At 39.2% G+C, this 12,858-nt stretch overlaps 1 protein-coding gene across 12 annotated transcripts in view; it reads left to right on the top strand.

Moving 5' to 3' along the window:
- The window catches only part of LTBP1 (latent transforming growth factor beta binding protein 1), a 432,848-nt gene that overhangs the window by 299,084 nt on the left and 120,906 nt on the right, over positions 1–12,858 (top strand). For all 12 annotated transcript variants that reach the window (XM_057557919.1, XM_057557920.1, XM_057557922.1 and 9 more), the window contains 4 exons: positions 6,334–6,459; positions 7,676–7,801; positions 8,204–8,326; positions 11,822–11,941. In XM_057557919.1, coding sequence (XP_057413902.1) covers positions 6,334–6,459; positions 7,676–7,801; positions 8,204–8,326; positions 11,822–11,941 — 495 coding nt within the window. The remainder of the gene's footprint in view (positions 1–6,333; positions 6,460–7,675; positions 7,802–8,203; positions 8,327–11,821; positions 11,942–12,858) is intronic.

Genomic DNA, 12,858 nt, shown 5'->3' with positions numbered 1-12,858 from the left:
TGAATGCAGGGCAACTGCTCTTTGGTTTTACTATAAATACCGAGTAAAGTGTTATAGAAACGTTAGCTATTCTAAGTATTTCTAGTGATACAGTGAAATGCTAGTGATTTTTATTTTTTAAATGGCTGTGGCTAAAATTGTTATCCTCTGTTCTGAAGTCACATGTATGTCTACCCACTTTATTAATCCCATCTATGAGAGGCTCTGCTATGCAGTGCAAGGCATACAAACATGTAATATACCGTCTTGGTCAGCGAGGATCTTCTCATTGTTTATATCAGCGTTAAAAAGAAAAATTGCAGTCTGTCAGTGCAAAAGTTCTTTCAAGTACTCTGTTTCCATTTTCCAATGTGAAGACATACTTTTGTGCCTTTTTAACAATGGCTGACTTCAACCATCAGACTTCTTGCAAACTAGCTTTGTAGAGGTTAAGTTTGGCTAGATAAAGGTAGTTTCATCATTTAAATGCAGGCCTGTGAGGAATAATAAATTGCAGTTACTCAGCTTCAACTGAACTGCGGAGCTGATTGAAAAAAATGAAAGTAGCTGTGCTATATGAAGTTGTTAGAAGACAGCTTAATTTGAGTTTGGCAGAGATACAGGGCTAACATCTGCTATCACATGTTTGAAGCACAAATATTTCCTTCCAGGAAACAAGTGACATTGAAATTTTATTTCCATGCAGCATTTGTAGGTGCTCCGACTTGATATAGTAAAAGAATCTTTCTAAAACAATCCATGGGGAGAACATTGTAAATAGTCTTTGAATTTAAATGGCTTGCAATTTTTGGAGCCATACTATATGATCTGTAATCTACACTAGAACAAGACGACTGTTTTGTATCAAATTTAATTGAAATCAAAATATAGATGTTCCCATTGGTTTTGATAAGAGAGCCAAACATGTAGATTGAAGGAGCAATCTGATCATTTCTCTCTGAAACATTAGGCAGTGTTTTTTTTGTTTTGTGTTGTTTTGTTTTCCCCTAGAACACAAAGGAGGTAGATGTTTGTCACTCTTAGTTTCATCCATAAATTGAAGAAAGGAATAGAATAATAAGTAGGTGTCTAAAATAAACAAAATAAGCTCCACATTGCTCAACGATGATATCTTTATGATGGTGAGATTGGAAGTAGCCTTTGCAGATTTCATCAGACTCACTTTGATTTGCAATAATTATAAAGTGAGCCACATATTTGCAGGGACTAAGTGTGATACTTTCCACTCTCAGCAGCTCAGTCGGTGGTTTGCAGTATTATTGGCATACTGTTTCCAAATAAATGATACATTTCAGCATATAAATTCTTGATTTAGCATAGTATCTTAATAGCTCAAGGATAGGTTGGAAAATCAGACCTTTATTTCTCTGGCGAGTATTTACAAAGTGGAAACATCTGCTTCAGTTGTTGTGGGACAGCTTATGCTCTTTGTGGGGCAGTTAGGAAGCCAGGGCATTTCTGTAAACCTTTCCATGAGTTGACATTTGATGCCTTCCTCCAGCTCTTCCTAAACTTTCTCCATGGCCCTTGCAGACCAGCCAGAAATTATTCTTTGACTTTCATGACTGCTTTATGTAAACCTTTGTAATCATCATGGCCCAAACATTATAACAACTATTTTGCTCATTGGATCTTTTCCAGAACTCAGAAATGACCACTTTATAAAAACGTTTGTCCCTGAAGCATATTACCAGTATCATGACAGCCTCAGTAAACTGTGTACGCTAATGGAAGGTGAACTTTTTTCCATGTTAAATCATCATGCTTTAATATTTCCAGCTCTGTTTATTTATTTATTTTGAGTAATCACATGATGAGGAAAAAAGCTAAAGGTCAGCATACTCATTTTCATATTTTGTCAACAGCTCTCTTTTTCATTTAATTCTTAAAAATAAAGACACCAAACTCTTAAATCCACCACTGGCCTTTTTGCCGGGATAAATAGAGCATTTGGTTTTCCACTGGCTTTTGGTCATGGCTCTTTTTCCAAATTCTAAATGGGCTCCCGGGAAAGAAACAGTAAGGTCCTTGGCCCAGTGCAGGTGAAGCTGTTTCAGGGGCCACATGTAGTAGGAAAGCATAGGGCGGTCCTGCAAACCCGGGGAAATGTGATGGGTGTAATGAGGGAGGACACCTGGAAGAGTCCAGTGGGAGCAGTCTCTTGATCTCTGGGAAACCAAACATACTGTAGAAGAGAAGACATTATCATTAACCAGAGTGCCCGGGAGACCAGTAATTAGTGCTTCCTGTGCGAGGCTTTGCCACATTCCCGGTGCTTGTGTTGACGCTATCAGCACGTACAGAGAAATGTATGTTTTGACCTGTACTGATCCTTCCCATGGGAACAGGCTCACAAGCCTATGTGTGAGTGACCTCTTAGAAAAATGTAAAGCATAATGTCTGTGCCCCGCAAAACACAGAGAAAACCAGCAGCTTTTTTTCAGTTTTAAGACAATACCCTCAGGACTTGGCTTTCTGTATAACTTATATGTGATCAAGAATGAAAGCGTAACAGACAAGGAGGGAAAGCATGGGAAGAGGTGGTGGGAGACATGTTTTTAAAGTTTTAAAATAGGAGTAGCAGTAATTTACTTTTTACCTTAAAAATGGTATTGATCAATTTTTTTGGTTCTTTTTTTTTTGAGGCGTGGTTGACATAACATTATATAAGTTTAAGGTATACAGTGTGTTGGTTTGATACATTCGTATATTGCACTATGATTACTACAAAAGCATTAGCTAACACCTTTATCATGTCACATACTTTTCCTTTTTGTGTGTTGAGAACGGTTAAGATTTAATCTCTTAGCAACATTGGAATTTATAATACAGTATTGTTGACTATAATCTGGTAAATTTTTTGATGAGTAGTAAAGAGAAAGCGGAGGTGTTTTGAAGTTGTTATGGCTTTCTTTTTTTGTTTAACTTAGAAGGGTGGAATCCTCTTAGCAAATGGATAAAAGGTATCTCTGAGGACAAACTGATAAGTTACATTCATCACTCGTATACAAAAAAAAAAAAATGGGGCAAACAGTGTAGAAATCAAGTAAAGAATACCCTCCGCTCCTTTGACATATCTCTTAGTACCCTCTAGTGGTGTCAGAGTAACATTTTCTTACATACGTTAGTACCAACTGGGATCAACATTTTCAAGCTGCATCTTTATATACTTAATCTGAAGTAATCAACTAAAAATCCTCAAACTTTCCTCATAACTCTTTCAACCTCATAGCTTCCATTTAAGATACTAGATTGGAAGGAAAGGTTATTATTATTCATTTCTTAAGACTAAGGAATTAAAATTCTTAACCATTTCTCCTATCTTAGAGCTGACTTAAGAAGAAAAGATCTAGATATTGGCACACTGCTATAGGAATGTATCTCATCTGAATTAAGCATCACATATTTTTGAAGACTTTTGTTCACACGTGTAAAAAAATCCATCCTAAAGCTATGCCAGAATAAGGACAAATAAATATTTGGTAATCAACAAATTGGAATGTGGGGGGCTGGGGGTGGGGCAATGAGTACTGATCAAGCCTTTCCTGAAAACCCCAGATGTACAGCCTTTTAATTCTGAATTCTTGTTCCTAGTATATTAAGTCATCTTCTAATTTTTCTTTTTGCAAATCTGATCAATATGTCTTTTCTGTTTTAAGAAAATGGCAGATAAGAACATAATGGAAATAATTACAAAGAAAATCAAGAAATCTAAATACCAGTAATTTTCAAAGAACGCGTCTACCTACATTAAGAATAGATGGTTAAAGATGTGCTTCTCACACTCTTCTACTAAAGAATTCTTATGAACAGAGAAGGGAGTTCTTACCTGAGGGTCTAGGAGTAGAACCTGGAGAAGATTACCTTTTCTACCTTCAGATTTTTGTGGCACATAGAAATAATAATTTTTTAAGAAAGACTTTTCTGATTATAGAAGTAATCATACCTGTTCATTGTAGAAATTTTGAAAAATACAGAAAAATATAGACAATACAAATCCCCATAATTGTAACACTTAAGACTTATTTCCTTCCAATCTTCTTTTCTGTGTATAAAATAATTTAGATCGTATCCTATATTATAATTTGTACCTAACTATATTTTCTTAACAAATAAGCATTATCCTATCCTGTTAATGATTATATAATGATCTATGCTATGTATGTATCATAATTCATTGTTTTATGTTGTTAGTATCAGTCACTTAAGTCTAGGCAATCATGTTGTCAAAAAACCCATGTTTTTTTTAGCCTTTTGGATTATATTTTCTGTAATTTGATATTATACTGACTATAAACAATCTATTTTTCTGATAGTGAATTAGCATAAATAGGCTCACTAAAGATATAAGTAACTTGTAAATGTGCGGTTTTTTCATAATCCAAGTGATTTGGTGCAAAATACTGCAGCTCTGTAGTCATATGCATCCTTACAAAGCCTAGCAACTTTTCAAATGACTTGCATCGGTTGTCTTAAAATCACAGCACAGTGAATAACACTTGATGAAAAATGAATGCGGTTTGGGTTTTGGAGAGCAACCTCAACCCCAACTTAGGTCATTTCCAAGTGAATTTTTGTTAAAACACTGTTTTTCACATCTTTCTTCAGAATTCACAGTGGGTTATTGGTGACAGTAGCATGCCTGTTTTTCTTTTCCTTCAAACCATAGATTGCTCTAACAAAGGTGTGATTTAGCTTGTCATGCTTGAGGCCCCGTCTTCCTCCACTGGGCCACTTGGGCTCATCCATGATCTCATCTGTTTTAAGCGTTGTTTACTACGTGATGACAGTGAGATACTAGCCCAAGGGAGTTGTTATAAATGTGCTGTTTCTTTGTTATCTATTCTTAAATGACTTCAATAGGAACAACCACAGTAATCAGTAATGATGGCTAACTTTTTTTAAATTTTATTTATTTATTTATTTTTATTTTTGACTGCGTTGGGTCTTCGTTGCTGCGCGCGGGCTTTCTCTAGTTGCGGCGAGTGGGGGCTACTCTTCATTGCAGTGGGTGCTCATTGTGGTGGCTTCTCTTGTTGCGGAGCAAAAAATCTGGGTGTGCAGGCTTCAGTAGTTGCAGCACGTGGGCTCAGTAGTTGTGGCTCGCGGGCTTAGTTACTCCACGGCATGTGGGATCTTCCCGGACCAGGCCTCGAACCTGTGTCGCCTGCGTTGGCAGGCGGATTCTTAACCATTTCGCCACCAAGGAAGCCCAATAATGGCTAACTTTTACTGAACACATATAATGTGCCAGGCATTGAGCTACATGCATTATTTAGGTTAACTCTTTTGAACTTCACGCTCTGAAGTTGGTGCTCTGATAATTCTCATTTACACAGACAGAAAAGTGAGGCTTAGATTGTTTAAGTAACTTGCTCTTTGTTACAGAGCTAAGAAAGGGCAGCAAGGTTGGTACCTGTACTGTCCTCCAAGGCTGGGCTTCTGACCACCAGCTGTGCCCCCCGCCCCCCACTACTCTATTATACATTCTTACAAAGATCATTGAAATCAACAGCCTGTCTTGGAGTAATTCATCTCAGGTCACCTTTGAGTCCTCATGTCCTCTTGGTAATAAAGCACGTTGTGATGGCCTTCACCCACTGGGAGCTCCTCTCACCTTGCCTTGACCACAGCCTTGTCTGTGAGTGGAGTGAGGACTCGGGGCTCATCTTCTCAGGCTTCATAGAAGAAGCCAGTCTCATGCAGGGATCAGGAGGAGAGTGAGGGAGGAATTGAGCAGAGAAGATTTGGAAGAAGATTCTATACTAGTATAAATAAAATATGCTCCTGTTGAAATTGGCAAATTAAGAGTAAGTTACATCCAGAAGTTCTGCTTTGATTAGAAGTGGTAAATCTTTCTGGAGAATTAATGAGAAATTTGGAAGGAGGTTGAATATAGTTTTTGGAACTTGAATCTGGCCTGCTAACAAATAGAAAGTTACCATCTATTTCTTATCAAGAGAAATCATGTGATTAGTCCATCATTCAAAATGAACTGGAGTGGATAGAAACTCATTGATGGGCCATCTTGGAAGTTCAGAATTGACTATAACGTTTAACATGGCCTCTTTCTGAATTTCCACCTTCTCCAGTTCATCTTAGAAGTTGTTTCATCAAGAATTATTGATGACCTTGGCTGGGACTAACTGATCAATTGTGAAATGATGATCATCAGTAATCAAATGAATTTATACTTGATTTTAGAGTATAAAATTGTGTTTTCTAATTGCATACCTGGCAATAAGGGAATCAGGAAACACAAGTAATGGTTTGCAAGTAGCAATGGAATCTTTGTTTATATCTGTTTTTCCCTACATTTTTTTATTTTTAAAGAAATCAATGAATGTACTGTGAACCCTGATATCTGTGGAGCAGGACACTGCATTAACCTACCAGTGAGGTATACCTGTATATGCTATGATGGCTACAAGTTCAGCGAGCAACAGAGGAAATGTGTTGGTAAGAAGAGACACTTTTGGTAGATGAGATTATTAAATATCAAATATTTGCACATAAAGAACATTTTTTTTTATCATTGGGAAAATGTTATTGTGTTTAATTTTTAAAAAATTTTATCCCTGAGCTAAGGGTACTCAAAAAGAGGTTCAGTAAACTCCTAGGAGGCTCTTACCACTTGGTTCAATGCTACCTACCTTGCCAAGTGTAATACAATTACATAAAGGTGGAATAATTTCCCAAAGCTTTTCAGGTAAAGAATATAAAAGTAAGAGCTCTAGAAATAGCTATCTACAAACATATTTAGCAAAACAAATTAATATATTCTGCAGTAAAGAATTATGTTCATCTAAGTTCATAAAATTTGATTTTTAAAAGGGATTTCTGTATTGAAAATCAATATATGCTGACACAAAACTATTAATGAATTTATAAAGTAGGGATCTCATATATGCTTCTTTGGGGAAAAAATGAATCTCAAAAAAGGGTGTAATAGTGTTAAGTAAGTCATTTTAATGTGTTAACACTAAATTTAATATCTTTTTTTTAGAAAAAGAAAATTCAGCACTAAGAGTTATAAGGCAAACATAGAGCAACAAAGGCATATACCTAATTAAACCCACTTTAATATGCTGAATGCCATTATGCAGATGTGACTTTTGCCGTTTTGTTTCGCATATGTATGTGGGGTGAGGTGTGAGGGGAACATCCAGCTGCTCCGTAACATGGCTATTTCTCTTGAATTTGTATACATTAGATGTTTTATGTTTAGAACCCCAGCATATAAAGTTGAAAAGGGCAGTCGGTGGAGATGATTCAGTCTCGCTTTACCCAAGTGCACAGTGAAAGAGTGCCTGTCCCAACATTTCTGACTGTCTCTGCTGAGCTGGCCTGGGAGTTGCACAGTGAATTCCAGTGCTTACATGACTCCAGTTATCAGGCAGGTCCTTTTGTGGTGACCTGAAATCTTTCTCTTTGAAACACCTATGTCATGGTTGTAGCTTGAGCTTTCAAAGCAGTGCACCGTATTTGTATTCCCTTTTCCCAGTAACAGCCCTTCAGGTATTCAGGAAGACTGATCGTGTCTCCTTTTACTGTTTTCCTCACTTATAAAGGTTTGTGGGACACGGGGGATGGTGTGCTGGTATTTCATGAACAGAGAGACTGAGAATTTCATGTTAGACTACACTAATCCTTTTATCTGCCTTTTTGTTAACAGATATTGATGAATGCGCTCAGGCCCAACACCTCTGCTCCCAGGGACGCTGTGAAAACACTGAGGGAAGTTTCTTGTGTATTTGCCCAGCGGGGTTCATGGCCAGTGAGGAGGGTACTAACTGCATAGGTAATGACAGTGTTCTTTCTGATGCATAAATTCCCACATGCGGGTTTCTAGCTCCCCTAAGATTCCATCAGTCCAGGGCTTATTCAGACAACCCCAAATTTATTATTAAACCCCTGTTACCACATAGTTATCTGCTAGGTACTGGAAGATTAAAAAATGGAATTTTTTCCCCAACAGTTTTGAATGAATAGTATCCAATGTCTGCAAAAACCAGAGGCGTTAAATGTTTCTTTTGGAGTCGAGTAAATCAAAACCACTCAATTTCTTGGAACAAATCAAAGAGATGATAGATAGTAGGAATCAGTTACTTCATTCTTAACATCGAACTAACCTGGGAGATGGGAGAGGTTTGGAACTCTGTTTTGGGAAATAAAACTCGACAACGTTTTCTGCTTTGCGTAGATGTTGATGAGTGCCTGAGGCCAGACGTCTGCGGGGAAGGGCACTGCGTCAATACCGTGGGGGCCTTCCGGTGTGAATACTGCGACAGCGGGTACCGCATGACCCCCGGAGGCCATTGCGAGGGTGAGTCTGCTGAGAGGATGGGGAGCCGGCGCCCCCTTTGAAGTGCTGAGTGCACGGGACCATGAAACACAGGGCTGGGTCCAGAACCCAGGGCTGGCGGGCACCTGGCCTGGTACGAAGTTTCCTTCACCAGCGATCTGTGCAGGGTACCAGCTCATCCAAGCTCTTGCTGCCTTCTGGGACCACAGCCCCTTTGCCTTACTTCAGTGGCTCTGTCTGGGTCATTTTCCACCTTCATAAGCTCTTTATTACTCACTTCAGTATCTGCCTTCTCTGGTATGTGGGGTGAAATCACTTCAGAACAATTAACTGCAGAGGATTTTAGTACAAACCCAGACTTAATTATAGTGTCTGCATCATTCATCTGGGGACATGGTGCAGGTGTCCCAGTGTGGAGTTTTTGTTTTCGACCTTTTCGCCTTGTTCCATTCCTTTGTCTCAGCTTCTTTCTTTCCCATGTGTTCTGGGACTTGCTTGCAGACTGTCTACAGAAGTGCTGTCTGACCAACTCCGAGTCAGATTCCAGCTGTGCTAGATAAAATTTCTTTCGTATTGACCCCAGCAATGGATCTGCTCTCGTTGTAAAAATGTTTTGAAAAGTTTTTAACTTTTCAAAATTAAAATGATGAACCATTGAATATTTCTGCTCGTGCTTGTGTCCAAGTCACACAGGTACTTGTTGAAGCCACCATGGTACGCTTTGAATAATTACTTTCGTGAAGAAATACGTTGAACCTCTGCTTAAATCTTGCCATAGAAATGTGAGGGCAAAGGAGCAGGGGTCTCTGGGCACGTTTTTGAGGAGCCTGTCTGTAGGGATGGTGCTGGTTCCGTGGGGTTCCCTGCTCGGCTGCCTGACATTGAGCCTCTTTGCAGACGTGGCTGGGCCTCCAGCACTCGGGAGGGACAGGCCGGTGGGGGGAGGCTGCTCTCAGCTGTCTCTTGGCTCCAGCATGTTGGTTTTCTTCACGGTTCTAATGACCAGGTCTGGAGGGAGAGCTCATTAGACAGTTCTTTGGCAGCCTGCACCTGCCTTTCTTGCTGGCCCCTTGCCTCAGCCCCTGAGTTATCTGGAGAGAAGCGGGGAGCGTTTTATGTTACTGCATCTCTGATCAGCTCCCATCGGAACAGAGATATGAACTCTTCTCCTGACGGCCGAGGGCCATGGGACTGCACAGGTGTAAAGTGTCCCCACTCTCCTCTTACGGGGGCCTCTCCCTCTGCTCTGCAGCTAGCTTGAGGATGGGGAGAGCAGAGACTGTGGCATGACCCCCGCACTCAGTAAGGGTCTAACTTGGAACCAGGTGCGTAGCCCCTTCAAAACTTAGTTCTTCATCTGTAAAATGGGAACCACGCAGTGAACTTTCAGGCTTGTGCGAGTAAATGGGTGTTGCAGGATGTTGTATGGTACCTGTCACCTTGTTCTCAAGAAGTGTTAGTTTCCCTAAACTTCCCCTTTCCCTGACTCGTTTTGTTTTTGCATAGATCTTCTCAGAACATCTATAATTGTGGGAGTGTTTTGAAAAAAAAAGAAGACGTGGGTATGTCTGGCAAGCATTTATTTGCAAAGCAGTGCTCCTCCAGAAGGTCAAATGTGGATCCTCAAGCTCTACACACAGACTCAGGACAGGAAGATAAGCTATTTAAGGAATGACTAGAGCATAACGATGGACAGTAGAAAGGAATAGAAAAGAAATTTGAAGATAAAGGAAATAAATGGAAAGCAGTTAGGAGACTACTCAGTGTATAGAAATTATTTAACAGAAATATCACCAGCATTCCCTGAGTAAATAATTATATAATTCTATCCCCATGAAAAGGCTTGAAATGAAGGAGCCAAATAACGTAGCTGTTTTCTAATTTCATCATGGACCAGAACCAAAGGTCCCCGGGCTTCTGGCTCACTGAAGATTTTCTCAGCTGTCACTGACCAAGTTGCTTTCAAACAGCGCCAGTCTCCAAGGAGTCTATTGTAGTTTACAGACGTTATCTCATGCATCCTTACTTTATTCTGTGAAGGTATTACCAGGCAGGTAGTCCCTCATTTACAGATGAGGGAACAAGCAAACAGAGATGAGAGCAACAGGAATTGCAGGGATATTGTCTTGTGTTTCTCAGCATTGTACCTTATTTATCAAACCAGCCTATCTCAATGACCTTCTCTGACTTAGCAGATGTAGTTCCATTTTTTAAAATATCCCATCCAGAGAAGGATGTAATGCTGTTTGGAAAATGAAACTGGCAAGCATCATCTTTTTGTAGAACAAGAAGTCCCAGAACATCTGACCTAGAAAAAAAACACTGTGTGTCATTGTCTATTGGCAAGAATTTTTCGCTGATAGGAAAAAAAAAAAATTACAACACTGACCTGGTGCTTATTCTATTAATAACATCTTTTACCTTAAGCATCTTTTCACACATGTCTAGTGATATATAATGAGAGATGATTTTTGAGAATTTACCAGAATGATGACCTCAAATACCCATGTATGTTCAGTGTATTCATTATATATTTCTTTCACTTTTTAGCTTATGTCCTGAAAAATCTGTTTACATTTTAGGTATGATTAGAGGTCCTATATACATCTCATATTGAGACACTTAGACATTGAATCCACTCACTTGAATTCAAAACTCAACTCCAGAAAAACACCTATTTCTGTTGGGGTTGGTACCCAAGGTGTTACTACTCATTTTAAACTGTTGAACCATCTCCTATATGTTACTTTTCCTCCATTTTATTGTTTTACTATTCTTAAAAAAGCCTGAAGCTATTGTATGTCTGCCACAGTTCCATCCCTATTTAAGGTGTTTTTTTTCTCCTCACATTGAAAAGAACAAGGATTAATAACTTTCGTTAGCTGTGAATGTGAAAAGTAAGGTGTATTTTAAACCAGAATGTATTACCCTATGATCATTCACTGTGTTTTCTGGAAAATCTTGGAAGTATTTGATGAATTCATTCTCTCCTAATATTCTTTTTCCACCTCCAAGGAATTCCTATCATATGCAATGTTTTAAATTATTCAAACCTAGGATGTTTTGGGGGCCATGAAGCCAAAGCAAGGATTTCCCTAGGGCATCCAGTGTCTGCAGAGAGAACCTCTAGCCAGGTGGATAAATGACTTCCTCACTCTCATGTCCATTTCTTTTATTTCTTTCTGGCAAGCCATGCTATTACTTGAAAGGTTTGATGTCCAGAAAGTGGCCCCAGAGAACTGCCAATTCCCAGAGTGGAGATGTCTGGGCCTGCCAGTTGGAGAATTGGGGCCAAGTTCTTCCTTGGAACATGTGTAAATATTTCAGTCAAGGTATACTCGGCCATGCATTCTCACTGTGTGTTTAAGTACAGACCCAGTGTGTCACTTTTTCAGTTATTGTTTTCCTCACCAAAATGTAGGTAAAACATGCCTCTTTTCCCCTTCATCATACGAGTCAGTTTGTGTTCTAGTATTCTGATAAAATGTCTGTGACCTAGCTTTTTGATTTTTTCAGATGTTGATGAATGTTTGACTCCAAGTACTTGTCCAGATGAGCAGTGTGTGAATTCTCCTGGATCTTACCAGTGTGTTCCCTGCACGGAAGGGTTCCGAGGCTGGAATGGGCAGTGTCTCGGTAGGTACTAGAGTGTTATCATAGTTGTGTTTCGTCTGTCTGGCCCATTTTCTGACGCCCGTTTTCTGACAGAGTGGTATAATGCCAAGTGAGCCATCTTTCAAAGTGGAAAAAGAAAAAAAGGGATGTAACAAACTCATGTCATTCAGAGAAAAGTTCTAAGAAACTTTTAACCATGAAGAAAGTAAGAAATTCAGTTGACATGAAGGAAGTGAGATTTTACATGGGACAGATAATTCTGATTGAAACAAATTGTTAGCCCTGGTGTGATTAATACCCAAAACCAAATAAAATAATCAGTGCCACAGAGAGAGAGAAGTGGAGAGCAAAATGCTTAAAAAGAGAGAAAAGGCATGAGAAGCTACCACAGACTCATAGAATCAGGAAATATACACAGACTTGCAGCAGAAGTTGCAAATGTAGAAAGAGAAATCTGGATTGATTGCCCATGCCCCTTATATTCATTCATTCATTCACTCAAGTATTTAACAAATATGGAGTACCTCCTTTAGGCACTGAGGAAGATAAGTGATGAATCTGCTTTGGTCCCAATTACCTGTGCTCTAGTTAGCTTTCCCTGTTAATGGTTTTCCTTTGTGTTTCTGATCTTTTTCTGCTCCATGCCGCATTCTGACAATGTGAGTTAAACTTTTCCATCCTTCCTTCTTTCCTGTCTTCCACAAGTGCAGTAGAACTCACTATCTATACCCAGAGTTGTACTCAGTGCTGGGATACACTGAGGGACCAAAAAAGTACCTTCTTCATGGAACTTACTATCTAGTTGAGGAGACAGACATCTCATAAGTAAATGCAAATGTACAAATGAGCCAAGTGTTAGGAAGGAGGGTTCTTTGATGTTACAAGAGCATATGACAAAATGAGTTGCCTCAAGGAAAATTCTTGAGTTAAGCTTTGGC

Source organism: Balaenoptera acutorostrata, chromosome 12, assembly GCF_949987535.1.
Source record: "Balaenoptera acutorostrata chromosome 12, mBalAcu1.1, whole genome shotgun sequence".
Lineage (NCBI taxonomy): Eukaryota > Metazoa > Chordata > Mammalia > Artiodactyla > Balaenopteridae > Balaenoptera > Balaenoptera acutorostrata.
This window is presented reverse-complemented; position numbering and strand designations above follow the sequence as displayed.